This window comes from Mustela nigripes, chromosome 8, assembly GCF_022355385.1.
Source record: "Mustela nigripes isolate SB6536 chromosome 8, MUSNIG.SB6536, whole genome shotgun sequence".
In the NCBI taxonomy this organism is placed as follows: Eukaryota; Metazoa; Chordata; class Mammalia; order Carnivora; family Mustelidae; genus Mustela; species Mustela nigripes.
In genome coordinates this window covers 35,720,034-35,745,858 of record NC_081564.1, presented here as the reverse complement: position 1 = coordinate 35,745,858, position 25,825 = coordinate 35,720,034, and the positions used below count along the sequence as shown (strand labels likewise).

Here is a 25,825-nt window from a genome sequence, read left to right as displayed (position 1 = left end):
TAGGGTAACATCTTTGCAAACCTGGAATTAAAAAAGGGGTTTTCAGGAAAGATACAGAAAACATGAACTATTAAAGAAAAAATAATATATGGGACTTCATTAAAATTAAAACCTCTCAAATGTAATGGGAAAGTGAATAAGCACACTCCAGACAGAGAAGATATTTGCAATGTGGAGATCTGACAAAGGACTTGTACACAAAATATAAAGAAGTCTTTTATAGCTCTGTAATAAGGAGACAGAATGACCCAAATGAAATATGGACAAAAATATTCGATCAGATACCGATAAGCACGGGCTCACATGTGTCATCAGGGAAATACAAATTAACCTCACAAGGAACCGTCCCCATATACATATGAGAATGGCTGATCTGAAAATGGGTTGAAGGGTGCCTGGGTGGTTCAGTGGGTTGAGCCTCTGCCTTCAGCTCTGGTCATGGTCTCAGGGTCCTGGGATCGAGCCCCACATCCGGCTCTCTGCTCAGTGGGGACCCTGCTTCCCCTTCTGTCTCTCTGCCTGCCTCTCTGCCTACTTGTGATCTTTGTCAAATAAATAAAATCTTTAAAATAAAAAATGAAAATGAGTTGACAACCCAAATCTGTGACAATCTGTCATACAACAGCACTCTCACCGGTTGCTGGTCTACAAAACGGTAAAACTTTCTGTACGGCTTCACAAATTCTTCAATATAAACACACAGCTACACTATAACTCAGTAATTCCACTCCTAGTTTATCCAAGGGATTTGAAAATATTTGCCCACATAAGCCTCGTATATTTACTATACACTTAAAATCAGTACATCTTTTTGAATGTAAATTATAACTCAAACTTTAAAATTTCCTTTTAAAAAGCGAGAATAACAGCTTACTTGCTAAAGATCAGATGCGGAGTCAGACCAGAGTGTAAAGAGCAATACCGCAGCACTCGCTACAGAATGGCATTATGGAAGGGTGGGGGAAGGGCAAGGACGCAATGTCAGAACCATCCCCTAGTTGAGAAAGGTGGCATGTTAAACAAAGCATATATAATGATCTTCAGCGAAACAAGGGGTGAAAAGGCCAACCTGGGAGAACGAAGCCAATCAAAAAGAAAAGTCTGTGTTCCTTAAACAAAATAAACCTTTCACAATGGGCGAGAGCTCTGCCATAGACTCACCCGTCTTGTAACAATAGGATCAAGGTCTTTAGGATCACGGTGGCTGAGGGTCATGAGATCGGCGTTGAGGGTTCTAATGCGCTGTAAGCGAAGGCGAATATATCGGGCGGAAGTAAACTCCAACAGCTTGGGTGAAAGATCATCAGCGCTCGGTCTGCCGTTGACTAGTGATGTGTGAATCTAACCATAAAGACATCAAAACAAACAAATGTCCATCTTAACCATGCAAAAATATAGCCCTGATTGTTTAACTTCAGGACATAATCTTTTACTGATACTACTTAAAAATCAAACCGAACAACTAGATTCTTATAGAAACCCAACATTTGTTAAGTATTATCAATGAACACCATGATCACAAAACATCTTCAATTAATTTGAAGTTATGCCTTCTGGCAGCTCAGAAATGGCTAGAAAACTTAACAGGACCACTTCTCCCAGTGTGGAGGGTATTTCAACATGCATCATTAGGCTATGACTCCTATGAAACAAATTCTAAATGCCCAGAACATACTGGAGAGAGTGAGAGAAGGTTCCAGAAAGCTTTGTATACCCACTCTCTTAATCTCAGCTCTCGAAACAATGCAGGCTTGCTGCGGCATTCCTGCTGGGAAGAGTCCTCAGGAGAGGATTTGTAGTTTTATCTCATCAAACCAGACACTACTAAAGAATGGCTTGTTTTTTGGGGGCACCTGGGAGGCTTAGTTAGTTAAGCATCTGACTCTTGCTTTTGGCTCAAGTCATGATCTCAGGATCATGAGATCGAGCCCCTCACTGGGATCTGCCCTGATTAAAATTCTCTCTCAGTCTGCCCTTCCCTGCACCCACATCCTGCTTCCTCTACTTACCAGAAAAAAAAAAAAAAAAAAAAAAAAAAAAAAACTTGTTTTTGATTATACTCTGACTTTTTTTTTTTTTTTAAGATTTTATTTATTTATTTGAGAGAGAGAGAGCATGAGAGGGGAGACAGTCAGAGGGAGAAGCAGACTCCCCATGGAGCTGGGAGCCCAATGCAGGACTCGATCTGGGACTCTGGAATCATGAAGTGTGAATTCATGAAGTGTGAATTCTGGGCATGGTGAGCACTGAGCTATAGTATTTCACGAGCCATCTCCAACTCTCAACACCTCCAAACAGGAGAATGTCGCAGAGAAAACTAGAAACTACATCTTTTAGAGGCATTTTCACTCTCCCTTTAATATTTCAACAAATGTGCTTGCCCTGGTGTCATGGGGAAAGGTGCTTTAAGAGGATCTGATAGAGTTATTGAGTCACGGTAAACGGAAGACTAAGGGCTCTTCCTGAAAGGAAGAAATCAATAAGGTGAAATGTATGGGTTACAACATCAATCATCAGGAGACTCCCGTCAATATCTTGAACACAGCTAGATAGTTAAAGATCTCTGTAATCTGTACTCAGAGAAATCGACCTGGAATGTCTGATATTGGCTCTTACAATGGCTATCTTTACATCAGAGGTGAGGGCTCTGGAGAAAAACCCGACATGGCTGTGGTGGGCACAGTACCTCTCCATGCTCCAGGGGCACCAGGCGAGAATAGTAAGAGGTGCAGATCACTTCGTCATCAGCCCTGTAGGTGGGCGGCCCCCGTCTCGGAGTGATATTGTAACGAGTCAAACACTCCGTGTCACTAACTGCATAATACTGCCAGGGGCTGAACACTGTGCCGTCCAGAGAACGTTCCAAAATCCAGTTCCCAGGTCGAGGCGCATTAGCAGCTTTGATGATGACGTAGGCGACTTGAAAGACCTAAAACAAGGATAGTAATAAATGTCAATCAAGAACCATTAGAACCTTTTGAAAATAAATTGCCTCTTGGGAGACTGATAGGATGATCGCCAACGTCTCCTCATGCTTTTGGGTGTAATTCCATATAAATGTTGATCAGAAATAGGTCTTGTGAATATTCCCCTAGAGGCATCACTTTGCCAAATAAACTCAAAAAAATACTCTCACAAATAAATGTGTATAATTACAACCATCGTGAACAGTAGTAATATTAGCACAAGTGCTTGTTCTCTCGTTTTCAGTGTCATCGGGATCCTGAATGATAGTAGTGACATCACATTACACCAATGGTAGCTCAAGTGTATTTCTTTAGTAATTTGGAAATAACACATCTGAATATGAGGGGGAAAAGTCCACTACGTGTGTGCCTATTTGAATGACGTCAATCCAAAACATGAACAATACAGAAAGCCGACAAGGATGTAGAACAATAGGAACTCCCATGAATCGCTGACAGGAATGCAAAATGGTAAAGCGGCTTTAGAATGTGGTTTGTCAGTTTCTATAAAAGCTAACCATATTCTTACCATGCAACCCAGCAACTGCACTGCTCGATACTTACCTAAATGAATGGAAAATTTCCAAAGGCGAATGGATGAACAAAGTGTGATACACTGTCCACTAACATATTATTCAGTGATAAAAAGAAATAAGCTCTCACACTATAAAAAGATATAGAGGAAATTTAAATGCATGTTGTTAAGTGAAAGGGCCAATCTGAAAAGGCTACATATAATATAATCCCCAAAATATGGCATGCTGGATAAGGTAAAAAAACAGAGACAGAAAAAGATCAGTAGTTGCCAAGGGTTGAGGGGGAAGGACAAATGACCTCCAGGGGGCCACAGAGGATTCTTAGGGCCGTGAAGCTACCCTGTAGAATATGTAATTGTGGACACGTGTCATTAAACATCTGTTAAAACCCATAGAATGTGCAACACAAAGAGTGAAACACTGTAATTACTTAATTAGTAATAATGTATCCACATCAGCTCACCAGTTTAAACAAATATTTTACACTAATGCAAGATGTGAATAAGAAGGGGAATGGATGCAGAAGAGTGAGGGGTGTATGGGATTCCATACTTTACACTCGTTTTTCTGTAAACATTAAAAACTGTTCCGAAAGATTACAAACTGTTCATTTAGAAAGAAATAAAAAGTTAGAAAGTGCAGAGCTTGCATAACAGGGGGAAATGGGATGTAGATGAGCAATAAATAGCCAGGCAAGTCTTGCATTTGGAAGGGAATCTTGTTGCTGCGTAGCCCCAAATTCAGCACTAAAAGGAATCATGTGTCCACTAACCAGCCCCTCTTGGAACAATCCAGTGACAGGAAATTCACTTGCTCTTAAGATAGTTCTTTTGTTTTATGGAAATTTCCTCTGTTAGGGGATCTTTCCCTGAATTGATTCTCAAGGTGCCTCATAAATTCCATTCTCTGGAGCTGCAGAAAACATGAGGATTCCATTTCATGTAGCTTTCCTATAGACACTTAAATAAATAATCATATATCATCTCCAGAATCCAAAGTTCTCTGCTCCAACTTCCCGTTTATCTGAAAATATTTACCATTTCACAAGACTCTAAAAAATGGAGATGCCCAGGAATGCCTGGCTGGCTGAGTTGGTTATGTATATGACTCTTGATTTCAGGTCTGGCCATGACCTTGGGGTGGTAGGACCGAGCCTCATGTGGGACTCCAAGCTCAGCAGGGAATCTACTTGAGATTCTCTCCCTCTCCCTTAACCCCTCCCCCAACTTGTGTGCTTTCTCTCTCTCTCTCTCAAATAAATAAATAAATCTTTTTTTTTTTTAAATGGAGGTGCCCAGTGAGACAGCATGATGGGGCAGCCCATTAGAGACGGATAGAAGGAAAGGAAATTCACAAAGACAGCTGAAATGAAATGTATTTCCCTTCTGTTTTCCAGTTTCACATTTACAATGGAAAGAACTAACGGGATGACTTCATGCATGTTAAGAACTTTATGCGTATCATCTCATTTAATCCCAAACAACTCCTTGAGTTCCAAATGACTGTTGTGCCCATTACATATTTGGAAACTGATGTATAGAGAAATTGAGAGACAAACTACTGAGTCATAGGTCCCAATAAGAGCACTGGCCCCCACAAGTCCACACATACCTAAGGCTGCTGAACTTCCTTTTTGTGATACCCAAATAAAAGACACCTAAGTTCACTTGCACACTGGGTCATCTAAACAAATGCAGTGGCAGCTGTTCCAACTAACTCTGGAGTTTCTATTGGGAGAGCCTGGGATGAGCTGGAGGTGGTGGGGGGCGGGGATGGGAGGTTGTGTAAGAAACAAAAATTAATGACAGCTAATGCTAATGGAGCATGTACTGTGGCCAACAATGAATTATTAATAATTAATAATATTTAAAGAATTATTAATAATATTAATACAATTAATAAGCTACTTAATAATTAATTAGAATTATTAGTGCCTCATTAGAATCATTGGCTTTTCTAATTCTATCACTAAATTCTTCTTATGAAGTATATATTGTTATTTCTGTCACTTTACAGATGAGAAAACTTAGGCATGGAAAGGTTATGTAATCCCAGGATCTCATAGGTACTGTGAGAGCCACAGGGACTCCCGGGTGGCCCAGTCAGTTAAGGATCTGCCTTTGGCTCAGGTCATGATCTAGGGTCCTGACATCAAGCCCCACATCTGGCTCCCTGCTCGACGGGGAGTCTGCTTCTCCCTCTCACTCTGCCACTCCCCCTGCTTGTACTCTCTTGCTCTCTGTCAAATAAATAAATAAAATATTTTTTAAAAAATGTATACTGTAGGACTTTGAGCCCAGCAGTCAATCACCATGCTTTGCTGGTACAGAAGGCAAGGAAAAGGAAGGGCCACGTTCCAGGCTGGGGCAATAGGTGGGTGCTAACCCAGTTTTTCCATTATTGCAATACCCTGTTCTTGGATTTTCCTCAAACTCTTGTCAGCTTTCATACTGAGAGCTTAGCCATCTACGAGAAAATCAGGCTAAATCGAAGGACAACCATGAGGGGGAAACTTCAGGACAATTCTTCAAGGAAGGAAATGTTTAACTCTTATCTTGATCAAGGCCTTGGGCTGTGAAGCTGGGTATTGTTCTCACAATCTCTCCATAGTCCTCAAGGTCCCCAAATTGGAAACCAAAAAACAAACCCAGAAAGGCACTACAAGCTGTGAATCTATGAAAGAAGAAGAGGAATGCATGAAGCATCCAAACATAGTTTGTCCTCAGTGAAGCCATGTTTTTGACTGAATTGTGTCTCCCCAAAACTCATATGTCAAAGTCCTAACCCTTACTACCTCAGAATGTGACTCTATCTGCAGACAGGGTCAAGAGGTCATTCAAGTTAAATGAGGCCATGCAGGTGAGCCCCAGTTTAACACGACCAGGGACTTCAGAAGAAGATTAGGACACAGATGCACACAGACCTAAGGGCGACCATGTGGGGATACCATGAGAAGCCATCTACAAGCTGACAACCTAAGTTCCAGAAGAAATCAACCTACCAACATGTTGACCTTCGACTTGTACCTTCCAGAACCCCGAGTATATAAATTTCTGTTGGGTGAGCCGCCCAGTCTTCGTTACTTGCTACGGTAGGCCTAGCAAATTGATACAAGCTCTGATTCACCAAGTGTGCATTGATCAGTAGGTCCTGGCTCACAACAGAGAAAAAGTTAGGGATTCTATGTTAGTAGATAGATCTTAAACATTTACGCAAATGAAATCTGTGATACTTCTGTTGCTCGTGTGTGTGTGTGTGTGTGTGTGTGTGTGTGTGCATGGCTGACTCAACTACCTTCCCTCTCCATCTAAGGTTGGCCGCACACAAGCTGACAATGCAGGTTTTCACCAGACTTGCAGTCACTGCGGTCTTGCCAAACCTGACACTGACTCAGCCATTTCAAAATTCACCTTCATCACTGTTTTCCACCAAGTGGCCTTTGTTAATGATCACCGCAATGCACATAAACAGTGTCACCTAAATACAGTAGACTTATATCAAACACCACTTCCTGCAGAGAATCCAGACAGGAATTCCCATGTGGGCTCCTGTCTTCACTTACATATATATTAAATCCACCTCAGGCACGGGCATCTGACAAGCACAGGTAGTCTAATTCTCCAAAGGTGAGGGTTAACTTCCAATGTAGGTGGTGAAGTCAAGTCTCTCATCTCCACAGAAAGCTTGGCCCTTCTCTGCTGGAGCTCAGCCCATAATCTGTGGAGGACCCAGATACCACACGGGAACACCCCTCTGGAAATTTTCTATCCATACGAGCACTTATGGCCTTTGAAAAAGAACAGAGGGATGTTTTCCCTCTTATGTGCTGGAAAAGAGATTTTCCCAGACAGAAGAGTTTTAGGTTCTATGTCAAATGACATTTAAAAAGACTTAAGTGTGGAGCACCTGGGTGGCTCAGTCAGTTAAGCGTCTGCCTCCGACTGAGGTCACAATCTCAAGAATCCTGGGATCTAGCCCCACACTGGGCTCCCTGCTCAGTGGGGAAACTGCTTCTCCCTCTCCTGCTCCCTCTGCCTGTGCTTTCCTGCTCTTTCTGTCAAATAAATAAATAAAATCTTTAAGAAGAAAAAAAAGAGTTAAGTGTATTTGATAAGTAGTATTTCTCAATTATCCCCATAAAAGTAGTGTATTTATGCTTTGAAGCTTTATTTCGTATGATATTATTAGAAGATAAAATTCAAAATCATTATTTGAATATTTATTACTCAAGAATAGAGAAGTTATTATTTACTAGAAGGCCATCTACTACCACAGGCAACGAATCACTTCTGAGTTTAGAGTATCCATCACTCAAACATCTAGTTAGTTGATAATCTTGTGAAGTAACAAGCAAAGTTTGGGGCAAGGAAATCTTGGCACAAGGGATATGTGTAATGTACATTTTAGGTATGCCTCTTACAGACAATTACCTTAAAAGGTTGTTTATACCTTATTTTAGTTGACTATTTACTGTTATCTCCTAGTTTCAGGACCAGCATTCAAAATTAACAGACAGAAGGAAACAGATTTGTGAATGAGAAGAGAACTCTGGAATAAAACTAGATTTGTTTTTCTTTAAATTCGGTGTTGTCGTTAGAAAAGCAAAATAAACATGTCAAAATCCAATCTCCCCTGCCCCCAACTTTCTTCCCTTTCTGCCTTTTCTTTTTATTGGGAAGAGAAAGAACTGGTTATCAGTAGTGACAAATTTAGATCAACTCAGTTTCTTTCCTTAATTTTTTAAAGATTCATGTCTCAGAAAATCGGGAACTTTGGAAGCAAGCTCAAGACACTTCAAGTAGACATTGAGGAAAAACAAAAGTACTAAAGGTGGTCACCAGCCAATAGAGGGCACAGCCACAGGAGCCTATCCGAACAGTGAAGAGGCACCTAGAACCAGCAATCTGAAGACGGACGGGAAAGGGATATTCGAAACATCTGCCAGAAGCAGTTGTTTCTTGTCACCTAGAAAAGCTACTTTAAAAAAGGCAGGCCAGGAAGCTGTCCCATGCACCACATGTCACAGTTTCCATTTAAGGGTCACTAGCAGTGTTGCAATGGAAAAGGGTTGAATCACTTTTAAGAAGTCAAAACTGAAGAGGAAGGGGTTGGTTTTCATTCCCTGTTCCCATGTTGTCTCCGCATCATTGTCCCCAGCGCTCAATGTCCCTGAGCACTCTGGAATGATTTTGCTAAGTTTTGTGGAAGCTTAGTTGGATCTACCTCAAAAGCACAAGCAGGATTGTCACCAAATGACTTTGTGAGCATGTCTACCTTTTTCCCATCCTGTAAGTGTCATGTGACAGCCCAGCACCCACCTCCCCCAAAATGAGATAAACATGCTTGTGAGATATATTCAGAGATCATTCTCAGATCTGAGAAATACAAAAGGCACCTTTCCTATCCTCTGGTGCCTATCCTCCACCAGGTTTTCACCTGAATATCTTAGCCTTTGAAATTATATAAGGATTTTCCCCAAAATGTCATCTTCCCTTTCTCAGGATGTAACAGGGGTGACAATAAAATAGCTTTTCTTTCTTCCCCTACTGACTGTGGAAGTAGGCTCAGAAATGTGTCCTGGAGACTGAAGAAAGAAGTTAACAATATTCCAGAAAAAAAAAAAAAAAGGAAAAATGGACATCATGGCTTCAAATAAGTGGTCTGCCTGACATAGAGCCTTCTGTGTCATGGGCTCCACAAACGTGTGCAGACCTGCTCCATGACCTTGGCCTGTGGGCCGGGAACCTGTGTCCTGAGAATAATCTGCTCAGTAAAAGAAGAACAGAGATGTGACCCCAGATGGTCAGCTCTTCAGCCAGGTAGAAAAATGACTGCTCCTTTCCTGGGGAGCAGGAGCAATGGGGAGAGAAGCAGAAATCTTACTCTCAGAGATGCACTCCAGCAGGACACGAGGGAGGGAGCGAGGAATGAGCCTTAACAATTTTCTACTTACGGTTCATTCAATATACATGGATTGAGCATCTGCTTTGTAAGAGGGACTGTGACAGATGCAACCAATACAGCAGTGATGTGGGGGACGAGTAAAGGGAGAGAAGGGACAGAAGGACAGGGAGTGAAGACCCCGCAGGGCCAGAGCACAGAGCAGTGTAGAAATGGCAGGAAGCCAGGCTGGCCTGAGTGTAGACAGCGGGAGGGAGCCTGGGCAGGCTGTGGGTCCTTGCACTGTGTTCAGACTTCTAGACCACGAGAGGACCTTAAATCAGGAAGCTGCAGGATCGGCAGGGATGAAAAGATCATGCAACTGGATGTGGGCGCCGGGAAATCAGGGAAGGTGCTGGTGTTGACGTAGCGAAGACCAAGACCTAAGCAGAGACAAGGTCAAGTGGATCTTCAAGAGTTTTTTAAAAGGTCCAATGTGAGTGAGAAAGAAAACACAAAGAGGCCAGGCAGAGCTCTCCAGCTCTCAACTTCTCAACTCAGCTTCTTTCTGGTTCATCTGTTAGATCTCCTGTTGGCCCACGATACCCGAGTCGCTCTAGCAATGCCTTCGTACCTATAGCTCCATGTCCCTTCTCCTCCTCCCTTGGCTCACTCTATGAAAGTAAAAGGGGCCCCTAACCATTAAGCCTTGCAAATCCAACAGGCAATACCATCCAGAAAAGCTGTGCAAATCTGCACTTGACTAACTCCATTAAACATTAACCTGTTCGTTACACATTTACAACTCCTAGAAACAATAATTGTGTGTTTCTTTCCTTTGTTCATGAAATCTAGCTGAATCGTTTATAGTTTTAGCGCTAGAGAGATTAGAAAGCAGTTTTTGTTTGTTTGTTTTTACAAGACTTCATTCTTTATGTGGGAAGTTGGTCTATGTCCTATTTAAAGATTCTCATTTTCCTTTAGAAACATCGAACTTCACTGAGCATCTGTCACTTGTCAGGCACTGAACTGATGGTTATCACATTTAAAGCTTTTTTTTTAAAAGACTATCTAAATAAGTGTCTTATGCAGGAAGGCTTTTGTTTACTTAAAAAGATGTGACAGGAATGTAAAAGGGTGCAGCCATTATGCAAGACAGTATGGGGGGGGTTCTCAAAAAATTAATCATAGAATTCCCTTTTGAGCCTGTAATTGCAATTCTGAATATATGCCCATTAAAATTGAAAGCAGGGGCTCAGACAGATACTAGCACACCAATGTCTACAGGAGCACAAATCACAATACCCCAGAAATGGAATTAACCCAAATATCCATCAATGGATATATGGGTAAACAAACTTTAGGATATCCCTATAATGGAATATTATTCAGCCTTAAAAAAGAATGAAATTCTCTGAGGTGCCTGGGTGGCTAGTGGATTAGGCCTCTACCTTCGGCTCAGGTCATGATCCCGGGATCCTGGGATCGAGCCCTGAATTGGGCTCTCTGCTCAGTGGGGAGCCTGCCTCCTCCTCTCTCTCTGCCTGCCTCTCTGCCTACTTGTGATCTCTCTCTGTCAAATAAATAAATAAAATTAAAAAAAAAAAAAGAATGAAATTCTAATACATTCTACAGCATGGATGAACCTTGCAGACATGATGCTAAGTAAAATAACAAAGGACAAATAACTATAAATACCACCCACATGGGTTACCTAAAGTAGTCAAATTCATAGAGACTGAAATTAGAAGTATGGCTCATTGGGGCTGGGGAAGGGTGGGAGGAGTGGGGAGTTAGTGTACAAAGTTTTATTTTGGGATGATGGGAAAGTTCTAGAGGTGAACAGTGGTGATGGTTGTCCAACAACGTGAAGGTACTTAACGCCAGTGAACTGCACCCCTAAAAATGGTTCCTCAAGAAATAAAAAGATGTAAAAACAGGGAAAGGACATTAGATGGTATGAAGATTCAACTTTTTGTGGAAGATGGAGATTTCCAAATTGAATGTGAGTAGGAGTCCGGTATCTCCAGTGAGAGAATTCTGGAGAATCAGTGAAACCCTGTGGAGGTCAAACACACAGTGTAAGGGCACGTCTAGAGTCTTCCCTTTCCTACATGACCCTATTTCTGTCATGTTCTCATGAGCTCCGGTAAGACATGATGGTAGTTCACTACGTATAAAACCTGAGCCCCAAACCATTAGGGTTTGAAAAGGAAGATGAGATCCCAGTGATGTCTTGCCTGGAGATCCACAGTTCAGACAGAATGCTTTCCCCCTGGGGTTCATGAGCTGACACCTGGGCAGCAGCTTCCTGTCTGGGCCCCCTGGGTCATTCTGGTAAAAAGCAAGAAATAACGCTCAGTGTTGGCCATCTCAACGGAGGCCATGATCATCTCACTAGCTTTCTTGTGTTTGTGTCCTATGAAGATCAAAGGAACTATGCTCTGATAATATGCCAGAAGGTATTAGAGAAAAGAGAAAAATGTTAAATTTTAAGTCTGACAATTCTCAGTCTCCTTCCAAATACCAGGGGGCAAGTTCGCAGGAACTACAAAATCTGCACTAGTTCAGCCACTTGCTGATTTGCTTTTAAAAATATGATGACTGCCTAAGTTTGACCAAAAGCTTTTCTAGAGGGGATGTTTGGGAACCCTGGTACTCCCCAATCCATTTTTCTGTCAATCTAAAATTTCTCAAAAAAAAAAAAAAGTCTATTGGCTATTCAGTGACAAAGCTGATTTCTGCATTATTATCATAGTTATCAGTTACTCAAAGAAAGCCTACACCACCCCCACTGGCTCATGAGTGGTTTTAAGTCTTCACCAAACTTCTCAGGATGTCTGGGTTTGGACAGCTGTGCCTCCCCAGCTAATAATTTGCAGGTTTTAATTTGATCTCACAGCTTTCCCAGGTTCCATTTCCGTACCTTATGGCGCATAGAGGGCAGGCCAGAGCAGGTCAGTGACCTCCGAGTTGCTGCAAAAATATTTTAAAGGGCTCCCAGGTCTGAGGAAATGTGCGGGCATCTAGACTATCATCCCAGTCATTAGAGTTTCTACCTTTGTCACTATGACGGCTTTGTCATCCCACCGAGATTAATGCTTCTAGAGTAAGACTTCCAGAATCGCTCCCCCCAGTTCATGAGTTTTTAATTTCTTACCATCTAGAAAATGATAAAACTCAATTTGATGGTTTCTACAACTCATGCTTCAAATGACAAATCCAGAGAATATTTTCTCTACCTTCCACTGCATTTTTCACAATGAAATGTGGGAATATGAATCAGTATGTTCTTCACTTATCTCGCATTGTAAGTATAGTGTGAAATAATATTTGCAGGAGAAGACTTTACAAATTTTGTAAACTGATGTGAGCTACCACTATCAGATTTTTAGTGCTATTCCTCAAGCGCCATAGCTATTTTGGCACCTCTCAAACAATGATATTTAGAGTTAATTCTTTTTTTTTCTCTTTTGTTACAATAGGAAAATTCTATCCTGCCTCTTGCATTGAGATCCAAATGTCTAAAAAATGCCACCACCATGTTACAAGCAATTTGACTGCTCCCATAGAGATTAATAATCATGACACAATTTATCCATGTGAAGATAATAGACAAGAACAAATAAGCATTACTTAAGCATCTGAATTCAATCCAGTACTCCCAAATATATGTCCGATAAAGTGACCTAAGTCAATTAATATATGTTACAGTGCACAAACAAATGCATAAATAAATAAACGAGAGAGGCTCGGGTATTCAACTGGTAGAGAACAAAAACTGAAAGGAAATGGTAATCTCTGTGCTCCTCAGGGGTTGTGAAACACAAACTTTGATTCACTGTTAGTGAATCTGTAAACCGAACAGTATTTTTGAAAAAAGGCACTCCAGGTCACAATGAAAGGATGTTTGAACTCTTTGACCCAATAATCCCGTTTTTTGCAATCTACATGAACATATAATCAGCACTGCGGTCACAAAAATATGTAAATATGTGTTGCAGCCTGATTTTATAAAATTGGAAACACCTGACATGTCCAACAATGGGAACAGGTTGAATAAATTATCATGTACCCAGATGGTGACCTATTATTCTGCCATCAAAAGTTGTTACAGGAATATAGATGCTGGCATGAAGAAGAAATTGGTACGGCCTGGCCCTCCTGGAGTAAACAGCTAGAGAACTGGATAAAGATATTAAAGAGTGATTCTAAAATACTGGACAGCAGGCAGCATAAGACAGTGATTCTGGGGAGAAGAGCTTTTTGCCTAGAGACACTTGCTGGACAGTGGTTTATCAATGTCTTATAAAGTTAAATATTGACATATCCTTTGGCTATGCAATTCCAACCCTAGAGAAACAAAGATATATGTCCCCAAAAAGATTTCCATAAGAATGGTCATGGCAGCTCTATTTATAACTGTCAAAAACGATGGCAACTAGTAGATAAGTGAGTTTGGATCTAATGCATAATACAGTATTATACAATACTGTATAATAATTTTTAAAGTTGCTAACAGACTAGATCTTAATTGTTCTCCACACAAAAAAGACATAATTACATGACATGATAGAAATGTTAGCTAATGTCACTATAGTAACCATATTGCAATACATGAATGTCTCAAACCAACGAGTTGTGCATCTCAAAGTTACCCAATGCTATCTGTCATTACATCTCAATAAAGTAACAGGCATTGAGAAAAAGAACTGGAATAAAACCCAAGCAACATAATGGGAGGTCGCATAAACAAATGTTGTTACATTCGTGAAATAAAGCACCCAGAAATTAAAGAACAAACCACTCACACAAGCAACAGTGGAATCTCACAGCTACGAGGCTAAAAGAAACCAAACACAAAGCGACACACCATTTACTCCCATTTATATATTATGTAACAGGCAAAGCTACAGTGAGAAACATTCAGAACCCTGGCTCCTCTGGTGGCAGGAGGGGGAGGGGCTGGAGGAGCGCTGACCCGAAGAGGCACAGTGGGGGATTCTGTATCAAAACCCATCCAACGGGGCTCCTGGGTGGCTCAGTGGGTTAAGCCGCTGCCTTCGGCTCAGGTCATGATCTCAGGGTCCTGGGATCGAGTCCCACATCAGGCTCTCTGCTCAGCAGGAAGCCTGCTTCCTCCTCTCTCTCTCTCTCTCTCTGCCTGTCTCTCTGCTTACTTGTGATCCCTGTCTGTCAAATAAATAAATAAAATCTTAAAAAAAAAAAAAAACCATCCAACTATACCCTTAAGATGGGTGCATTTCACGGTGCGTAAACTATATCTCAATCAACAGAAAAAATTAAAGAAGACATTTATTACAGGACTGGATGTACAATTTTGGCTCTGTAAACATGTTTTCCCCTAGCTGCTCTATGTGCCTTTCCTCATTGCCTGCTCCCTTCCTTCACTCCCTTCATTTGGGTTGTCTCCCTGAGTCCCTAAGCTGCCCCTTCCTCTGTGTTATCCAAGCATCCTTAACCCCTGCACAGACTACACCACCAGACCAAAGGAGTCTGCTTACTTGCCTGTTTCTGCCACTAGACCAGAAGGCCCGAGGGCCTGGCTCGGCCTCACATAATAAGTGTAGCAGCAGAGAGAGTAACCAACATGTATACGGAAACTCCTGTTTGTTGTACACTTCTCTGGGCTAAGGGCTTTCCCCGGATGTCATCGTTGTCTTGTTCATCAAGGAATCTTGAGACCCTGGCACCCAATAGGCAGAGATCATGAATTATTAACTATACAGTGTTCTCAGATATGATGGACTAGATCAAAAGGTAAATCCTGGGGACACCTGGGTGGCTCAGTTGGTTAAAGCCTCTGCCTTCAGCTCAGGTCATGATCCCAGGGTCCTGGGATTGAGCCCTACATCAGGCTCTCTGCCCAGCACGGAGCCTGCTTCCCCTCCCCACTCCCCCACCAGCCTGCCTCTCTGCCTGCTTGTGATCTCTGTCAAATAAATAAATTAAATCTTAAAAAAAAAAAAAAAAAGGTAAATCCTGGTAATTAGAACCACAAGTGGAGGGGCACCTGGGCGGCTCAGTGGATTAAGCCTCTACCTTCGGCTCAGGTCATGATCCCAGGGTCCTGCATCGGGCTCCTTGCTGAGCAGAGAGCCTGCTTCTCCCTCTCTCTTTGCCTGTCTCTGCCTACTTGTGAGCTCTCTCTCTCTGTCAAATAATAAAAAAAAAAAAAAACACACACAAGTTTTTTTTTAATTTTTGTTTTTCTTTTGTTTTTAAAGATTTTATTTATTTATTTGAGAGGGAGAGAATAAGAGGGAGAGAGTGAGAGCACAAGAGGGATAAAGTCAGAGGGAGAAGCAGACTCTCTGCCGAGCAGGGAGCCCAATGTGGGAACTCGATCCCGGGACTCCAGGATCATGACAGGAGCCAGAGGCCGTCACTTAACCAACTGAGCCACCCAGGCACCCCACAAGTGATTTTTTTAAAAAAATTTTCTCTATTGGGGTGCCTGGGAGGCTCAGTTGGTTGAGCATCTGACTCTTGCTCAGCTGAGGTTTTGATCTCATGGTTCTGTATTCAAGCCTCATGTTGGGCTCTAAGCTGGGCATGGAGCCTATTAAAAAAACTTTTTTCTTTTAAATGAAAACTTTTTTCTTATATTTTCCCTGTATTTAAAAATTTCTGCTTCTATATCAAAATAAAAGACATGTCTGCATAGAGAAAAGGTCAGTTGAAAACCTTAAAAACATAAGAGCTCTTTTGAGGTATGGCTGAGGTATTCATGAGCTACTTTGCTCTTTTATTTGTTACAACTTTCTAGAGATAATGATGTTGCAATTTGAGCAGAATGTTAAGCAAAAGGCCAAAAAAAAAAAAAAAAGTTTACAATGGATTCCAACTGCAACTGTATTTTTCAAAGAAATATTTCTTCAGGAATTAAAACTTATCTTTTTTTAGCTTCAGTATAACAGGAAGAAATAATGATTTCAGAACAGACCTCCCTTTCTTTCCATATATATACAAACCAACTTTATTTTGAAGCCAAAACAGTTGGGGACAAGCAAAGTATATTTTGATAGGGTCTTGAGACTATCTTTGCTGATTTCCCAGAATCCTTCCCAAGGCCCCGTCTAAGGGGCCCTGTTGAGTAAGACGTATATGGTCATCGTAAGGCCAGTACTCTGCCATTCAAGACAGATAAAGGGGAGGAGGGGGTGGAAAACGAAACTGGGCTAACTGGAAAAATATTTATGCTTGACTGGTAAACTATTGATAGTAAGCTTTATCATTGAAAGCTTAGAAGTAAATCTTGTCAAGAAACTGAAACTCCACATAGTTCTTGAAGCCTGGCCTCAGTTATTTGAATTTATTCAGCTTACCGGTCATGAACACTGGACAGCTTAAGGTGTAATATTTGTATTCCCATTGGATCCCCTAGCTCTTTAGGATTCCTAAAGATGAAGGTGAGGCCCCTAAGGATAAGCTGTGGGAGGCTGACAGGAGAAGCCCCTCAGAGGCAGCCACGTTCAGAAGGATGAGGAAGTGGTGGTTTTACAGCAGGTGCCCAATTGTTCACCCCTCCCCCACTGAGAGTCCGCCATTGCTTCCCATTTCCTCTACTTCCTCTACTGCTGACCTCAGTGACCTGGGGGCCCATAGAGCACAGAGAAGTGAAGCTGCGTGACTCTGGCGGCCAGATCTATGTGGGGACACAACTTCTGCCACTTTCTCTGGAACCCCTCTGCTGGAGCTCTGAACTGCCAAGACTTCCCAGAGAAGTCTTAAAACCACATGAAAGGAGAGACTGGTCAGGCCCCAGCTGTCCTGGCACCCTCTTCCCAGCTACCTCAGTACCCCCTCTCCACCTGCCTCCCCAGCTGCCTCAGCACCCCCAGTCCAGCTACCCAGCACCCTCCCTAGCTGCCCACACTCCCTTTCATAGCTGTCCCACCTCCATCCCCACCATGGCCTGACCATGGACTGAACATTGATGCCGACGCCCACTCAATCAAGCCTTTCCTGAAATTTTGGCCCATTGAAACCAGGGTAGATATAAAATGAATGCTGTTGTTTTAAGCCATAGAGGTTGGCTGTGATTTCTTACACAATAGCTGTGCCATAGATAACTGGAGAAGTTGTGTATTAAACAATAGAATGAGATAAAGGTGTGAAAACAAAAGAAAGACATATCTATGAGAATAGCAGCTTTGCGGAGAACAGGACGAAAAAGATAAGAAAGTCTAAAGGACAAGAATTTACTGTGGCTGACTTCCAAATCACAGCAAAGAGTTTAAGATTTCTTCCAATCTGTTCTTTTTGCCACACAAATTCAAGAAGAACTTAATATCTCAAATTGGTTGAGACCAGTATAAAGTAACCGAAAACTGAAATGGAATGAATCACTTTGAATACATACAAGGAAATGGTCATAGTAATTCCTATCACAGCTTCCAAGAAGGGTCTCTGCCTGACCTCTTCTAATGAACAGCCAACACTCACTTGTAATGAGAAGCTCCAATTTACATGCAATTCTTGTTCTAAGAATCTTTCAAGATTTTCTGTCTTAAGACTGTGAAATCTGCCTGTTCTTTTCTTACTACCCTATGCTCAATGTGCTTAGCAAACACTTTCTATTTGGATGACACAATTAAAAAACCTCATTCTAGTTCTGGTCCATATTTTAGAAATTTTAGGGAAAAAACAACAGACATCCAAATTAATGAGGTTTTAGAAAACCCAGCAAACAAGGAGCTATTGTCTCAAGGTTTGTATAAAACAAAGGCCCTTCTGTGATTAAGTTCCCACAACAAAATGCTACTTCCTAATTAAACCAACATAGAAAATAAAGCACTGCTTCAAAAAGCAGCTTTATTTTCAGGGCCATAGGAAACATTTCTTTTTTTACGAAATACATTTTATCTTCTAAAGGAACGATACCAAGTTTTACTCACAAATCTGACCACCCCCTGTGAAACTTTTTGCCCAGGTTTCAACATTTTAACACAAAACACGGATTCATTTTCCTGCTCCTTGGCCAAAAAGCACATGGTAGACAGCACCCACATCTACCAGTCACCACGGGGAAAGGAGCAACAACCTGAGCAAAGAGGACAGGGGAGAGATTAGGAAGAACGTGAACTATCCCAAATCAGGAGGAAATTATAAGAGATCTAGCCAGTCTCCCCATAATGCAGAGGAAAACAGCAATTCAAGACCCAGAACAAGAGAGGTGAGACAGTGTAGCATTGTGTGGAAGGAACCAGAAGTCCTGGTTTCCAATCCCAACTTCAGCACACAGAGCCACATGACCCTGGGCAAGCCACTCAACTGACCTGTCCTGCAGTGTGCTTACCTCTTAAAAGGGGGTCATCTGTATTCCAGGATTGCTGGGGAGAGCAGATTAAATCATATGGATGAGGAAAAAAATGCTGTGTAGTCTAAAACGTATACTTTATACTTATGTATACATTTGTATGTATAGAGATTCCTATATATGTTCATAGTATATGAACACACAACATAGAGATTGTATATTCACATTCATAGATGTGGTATGCTATAGATTCTATACATACTATATATAATTCTATAACACTATCTTACTAAATTCTATATTCTTCTAAATTCTATAATATGAAATACTATATATCACATGCATACATTATATATGCATTATATACAATATAGATACATTATATATACATACTATATATAATCTATATACTACCTAGAGTTGACCGTTGAGTAACATGGGTTTGACCTGCATGAGTCTACTTATACACAGATTTTTTTGTGATACGGTACATACTGTAAATGCATTTTCTCTTCCTTAACATTTTCTTACTAACATTTTCTTTTTCTCCTAGCTTATTTGGTTGTAAGAATACAGGACATAATACATATAACATAAAAATATGTGCTAATTGATTATGTCATCAATAAGGCTTCCAGTCAATAGCAGGTTGGTAGTTGGGTTTGGGGGGTCAAAAATTCTACAAAAATTTTCAAGTGCATAGGTGATCAGTATCTCTAAGCCCCATGTTTCCAAAGGTCAACTATAAAAGTCCTATACATACACATTAGATATTCATGTTCAGATATGAAGCGTATATTTAGATTTCTATACATATACAGGCAATAAATGTTCTTTTTTTAATGGGAAAATCAAAATAAAACTAACCACAAACTTACAATATGAACCTTTAAACTGAAATACCTTCACTCCATTACTTCATAGGCATACATATGATATTAATACTCCTTTTTTATTGAAAGCTTAAGTTATTACCCGTAACAGAAAACAACTAAGGTGTCAGGCTTGGGAATTCCTATGCAAGTGATGGGTAAGCCATATAGAAGAATATTATTGCAGCTTTAAAAATATATATATAATAATGAGTTTTAGTTACATTTGGAAATTCTCATGCTACAAAGTTAAGTAAAATAACAGGACACTACTATATATGTCAAAATATTTATTTTGGGATTGCCCAGTGATGCAGACAGAGCCCAGGCTCTTGAACCTCAGGGAGTCCTGCCCTTGAGTAAGTTACCTGAACTCCCTGAGTCTCAGCTTTGTCATTTGTCAAAAGGAGATAATTATAGGACCAAACTCATACTATATGAGGACTTGACGATATAACACTCACAGTAACAAGTTTTGCTACCTCTTTACCTTTGCCTGACCCTTCTAATTTTTCTACCACGAGCTCATATTACTTTCCTAGCCAGAAAAAAAAAAAAATAGAATTATTGACTTACGAATTTATTTTTCAACATCTACTTAATTGCATCCTTTAACTTAATCCTACTAGCTAACTCCAATTAGATTATATCAAGGTCTTGGTTAACGTTTCCCTCAGTGATATGTAAAGGTCTTTGGGACTTCAAAGTCATTTGTGAACTATAAATATGACAGACAGAAACTGAGTTCACATTTATTTAGTGTGGAATTTGTCAGGTACTTGACTAAAACAATCCTTCCTTCTTAATGCTATGGCCTTCTACTTTATAAATTATGAAAGCATATCAGCCAACTGCATTTTCTAGGTCTCCACCATGCTGCACAATCTAAAAGTAACAATAAATACGCACATAAATAAACAGAACTGCCTCCCTTTTCCTCCATCATTGCCATTCTTAAAGTCACAGCACCAAGGACAGTCTCTTGACCAAGATCTAAGGACCCATCCGGTCTATCAATGTTATCAGAAGGCAGTCCATGATTTCACCTTGAAAATTCTAAATTTTGCATCTTCATTCCAAAGTGGATCTAAAAACTCACTACAAGCATATTCAGGACTGGACAATGATGGTTATAACACAATTTTCATCCAGGATTTCAAGGGCAGGCCTCTGTGTTTTTATGGTCATGCTAACAAAGGGATCATGTACTGAGAAGGCAGGATTTGTGCCTTAGAGAGCAACAGCAAATCTACCTTTCTATACCCTGCTTTGTGGGGCTCTGAGTAGAAGCACTAGCAGGAGACTGGAAGGCTGGAGGAGGGAGGCAGGGAGATGGGGCAGCCTCCTCCAAGCCTCGGGGTATGAATAACCCAACCCGTCCCATGGCTTCCCCCAGCCATAAGCAACCCTGAGTTCCCTTGGTACTCTCCTCCCCATCCTCGAACACCATTTAACCTGTTCCTCGTGCTAGATCCATCCCTCTAAATAACTGGTGTGGCTTCTGGTTTCCTGAGTAGATGGACCTAGGCTGATAGAAAACACCATGTAAGTCATAGTAGCCAACTTTTAAAAATTGGGGTAAAATGTACCTGAACATCGAAGAGGACCATTTTTGTCATTCTAAGTGTGCAGTTCAGTGGCATCAAGTCCATTCACACTGCTGTGTGAGCATCACCACCATCTGCCTCAAGAACTTTTTCCTCTTCCCAGCTGAAGCTCCCACCCAGTGAGCACAGGCTGCTCGATCCCTGCTGGCATTCAATTTTCTGTCTCTTTAGACAGGTCTTCTCTAGGTATGACACGTAAGTGCAGTCATACAGTGTTTGTCCTCCTGTTTGCTCTATTTCGCCTAGCATGTTTGCAAGGTTCACCTGTGTTATTGCAGGTGCCAGAATCTGCTTTCTTTTGAAGGCAGGACTATCTTCCATTCTACTTATGTACCATCGCCATTTATCCATTTACTTTCGACAAACACAGGTTGCTTCCATCTTTTGGCTACTGTGAGTAGTGCTGCTCTGAATAGGGGTGTGCAGAGATCTTGAATTCCTGCTCTTGGTTCCTTTGGGGGTATATGTCTAGCAGTGGAATTGCCAGATTGTGTGGAAATTCTAGGTTTAACTTCTGCAGGAACCACCATGCTGTCCTCCACAGCACCTGTACCATTTTACGTCCCCATAAGCACGCACTTATGTATGTGTCTGTAGAGAGATTCCTATATATGTTCATAGTATATGAACACAGCGAGGCACAGTGGTTTTGTTTCTCCACACCCTCACCAACCCTCATTATATCCCAGATTTCTTTTAGTAATAGTCATGTTCATGGGTGTGAAGCGGGAGCTCCCTGTGCTTTCAATTTTCCAATTTCCCTAACAATTAAATGTTCTGCTGGTTGTCTTAACTCTGAAAGTCCTGTGCCTCAAACTGGAAATCCTCAGCTTCTTCTATGGAGAAATTTTATCAGAAGGAGTAGATTTTCATAGAATTGTCAAGGCCCAAGAGAATGGTGACAATCATTAGAGTCAAGATCCATTGGGGTGCCTGGGTGGCTCAGTGGGTTAAGCCTCTGCCTTTGGCTCAGGTCATGATCCTGGGGTCCTGGGATGGAGCCCCATGTCAGGCTCTCTGCTCTGTGGGGAGCCTGCTTCCTCCCCTCTCTCTGGCTGCCTCTCTACTTGTAATCTCTCTGTCAAATAAATAAATAGAATCTTTAAAAAAAAATCCATCAAATGTGCCTGCTATCCCTCCCCCAGAATGATTTCTTTAAAATGTTAAGTTTTCACAAAAGACCCCTGATGCAGTTCTCGGAGGTGGTGGGGGGGAGGTGCTGCCAATGAACGAGCTCCTAACTCACTTGGCAGTGAGCAGTAGTTCATTTTGTAGATCACCCCCATAACGTGTTAGCGTTACATGTGTTGGAATAACTCTTAAGTTTTGTTTTTCTTAAAACAAAATACCACACTCATTTAACTTTCATGCATTGCTTTTTAAAGAAAGATACTGCTAAATAGCTAACAGCATAAATTCAAAATTTTGTGAGTCAATGCCAGAATGAATAGGAGGCATTATTTTAAAGAAGTGAAAAATAAATCAAATCGGTCCTCTGGTAATGTGTTACTAAAGCAAACACTGTGTAGTTAAGTCCTTCTGCAAACCAGACGACATTTATGGACTTTCTGATAATACCATTTTTTCTCATTTCTTTAATTTATCTTTCATGTAACCAAACACAAAACATGGAGGCTACAAATGCCAGGATTTCAGTGGGGTCATCAACTAGAGAATTGAAGTCTTTAGCATTTGCCAACACAGAATGAAGCTGATAATTTGGTCCTAAAACCTCAGGAGCTGACCTATTAAGTTACACGAACACGTCTACAATATGATGTTGTTATAACTCCCAACGATATTAAGATCTGTCTACACTTTGACTTTAGAAATCTGTACTACAGAATTTACATTTTTACAGAAGTGAAACAAAGCAGTCAAAGGCTTGATTGGTGACTATCATCTTTTTCATCAAGCTGTGAACAAAAAAGCGGAGGGGAATGTTCGAGAACAAAGGGTGGATTTGCAGTGTAATTATTTAGTCAGAGTCTCAACTCTGCTGAGGCCTGGATGTGCAAGAGTGAGCAAGGCAAGCCGCAGGAAATGTTAACAGGCAAGGAAAATGAAAGAGAAGAAGAGGAGGAAGATGAAAAATACGCCTGCCGATCCCTACCTTCCTGGAGCGTATCTAGAATTAAGGAGTAGTTGGATAATGGCTGGCTTGACAAGAAAACACACATATTCTGACAAGGGTAAAAAGTCATTGGAAGGTGTAGCCACACTCTAGATGTGAGTCTCGATAAGACCCAGGAGACAAAAAGGAAATGGTGGGGCGGGGTGGAGAGGCAAGATAACTTTATAAGGGAGATACCATCAGTATCAGATACAAAGTATACATTTAGTACTTAATGGATTAGCCTCCTTACTAGTGGGACCGCCAGCCTTGGGATCAAAGGAAGTAGCCAGGATCACAGATCATGTGTTCTGGCCTAAATTATTTAACTGGAATTTAATGAAGTCTTTAGAGCCGAGTTTAGTTTATAGGAAATCTAACATGTTAACAATGAAACAATGAAACAATCCAGTAAATCTAGATCGTGGGATATTCTATAAGACGATTGGTCTACTCTATTTTAAAAGTCAATATCCTAAAAAAAAAAAAAAAAAAGGTAGAGAGCAATTCAGATTAGAAGAGATTTAAGAAATCTAATGATCAGGTTTTTATGGATCCTGGTTTGAAAAAGAAAAAAAAAAAGCTACAGAAGACATTGGTGGATAAATTGGGAAAATTCGATACAGGTGGTGAAGCAGTGGTTAGGAAATAGCTGTTAATTCTGTTGGGGCCACTAATGGCATGACGCCTCTTCAGGACAAATCTCTATTTTTTGAAGATACAAAAAATATTGTATGGGTACAATATCACAATGACTGCCATTCACCTGGAAACTGGGAAGATGAAACCAACATGCAAAATGCTTAACAATCTCTGAATCTTGGTGGGTATATGCATGCCCACTGAGATATGCTTCCTACCTATTAAAAAATGCCCACAATAGAAAGGCTCAATAAATAAACAAATCTGAAAGATATGCTCAGATATAAGCACAGTGCACTTTTTTAAAAACTGAAAGCATGCAAAAATTGTAAACCATATAAAAAGTAAAGACATTTCAGAGTACCAATTAGTTTATGTAATCTTCATTTAGAAGCATATCTAAAAATGCTAGAAATTACCTAAAGGTCTTTAACTATGCATATATGCCTATCTTTTTTTAAAAAAGATTTTATTTACTTATTTAACAGACAGAGATCACAAGTAGGCAGAGAGGCAGGCAGAGAGAGAGGAAGGGAAGCAGGCTCCCCATTGAGCAGAGAGCCCGATGTGGGGCTCGATCCCAGGACCCTGGGATCACGACCTGAACCAAAGGCAGAAGCATTAACCCACTGAGCCCACCCAGGTGCCCCACATGCCTATATTTGAAACATGCTTTCAAGACCTAAAACTGACATCCCCTGGAATTGCTCAAGTTGATTCTACACAATCTAAGGGGAAAGAGCTCCCCCCACTTCAGAGTGAAGTCAAATGTGACATACTGCAAGATAAGTGATAGCCTAACACGAATCTGAAATCTACATGGAAAATATCCAGCTGGGTATTTTGTCTCTAAACTCGTATCACACTCCTGATGGTGAAAATTGTTCTATTTATTCCCTTAAAAAGAGAAAATAAATAGAAAAAGAGATGGGAAAACCAAAATCTCCTGCAGACACATTCTTGCCATTGAAAGAAAAACAAAGGCCAGGCCAAAAGGGAGGCTCTTTTCTCTTTTTCTTTAGGGAGATTTAAAAATATGAAGACATGATCTATTACTTCAAGACACATGGCTGAAAACAATTGAAAGTGTTATTTTACTTAAATAAATACTACAAACCTAAATGTGTGTGGAAGGAAAATCTCCCGAGCTTCACATTTTGCTACTTGGTTTACAGTTCTTATTAGAAATCAGAAGTTGATTGTATGTGAATATACAGAGCACCACTTTGTCTTCTACTTAGAATGCTGCACATTTTAAAAACTACCATTTCTTCGAAGAATTTTAATTATTCGCCATTAAATTCCCACAATTCTTATTTCAACCCTACAAGGCATATTTCAATATTTTTCTCTTCCAGCTTGTGTTTAGCATGATACTGATGAGTTCCAATGCAAGAGTAATTGAATGGAAATAAACAAGAACGTCAGGTGATGGCTTTTCTGAAGAACTCAAATGAGAAATGTTGATAATAGCTCCCAAATGTCTGCCAGCTCTCTTTTCATCCTACCCACTCAGATTTCTTTCTTTTTCCTTCCCTTTCCCAGAAATACTGGGACCATGGGGACCCACATCATATTTCTCTCCATTCTTCTATGTAGTTTGGAGGCAAAGCAAGAGGATACAGGTGTAGCCGGAGCCAATTATGCCTTGCCTTTGCCAGATTGTACTGAAGGCTTGCTTGCACAAGTACTGGACCACCCCAGCTCTCTCTCAGCCTCACAGATGCCATGACAGGGCGGACGCATGGCCAACAGGCTTAACGTTATCCCTTGGTTTCCTAGCCTTATTACTACATACAGCCTTTCGGCAATAACTTTGTACAGTGATAACAGCAAGATAGTAACCTCAAAAGGAACAGCGTGTGTGGTCCCCCCACCCCCGGGGTGTCTGAGGACATGTGACACACAGCTTGACAGAAAATCCTG

General features: G+C 40.9%; 1 protein-coding gene across 1 annotated transcript in view; it reads right to left on the bottom strand.

Moving 5' to 3' along the window:
* The window catches only part of LAMA1 (laminin subunit alpha 1), a 157,936-nt gene that overhangs the window by 100,961 nt on the left and 31,150 nt on the right, over positions 1-25,825 (bottom strand). Inside the window, exons 4-5 of the mRNA XM_059409226.1 lie at positions 2,687-2,929; positions 1,162-1,341 (exon numbers count right to left, since the gene is read on the bottom strand). Coding sequence (XP_059265209.1) covers positions 1,162-1,341; positions 2,687-2,929 — 423 coding nt within the window. The remainder of the gene's footprint in view (positions 1-1,161; positions 1,342-2,686; positions 2,930-25,825) is intronic.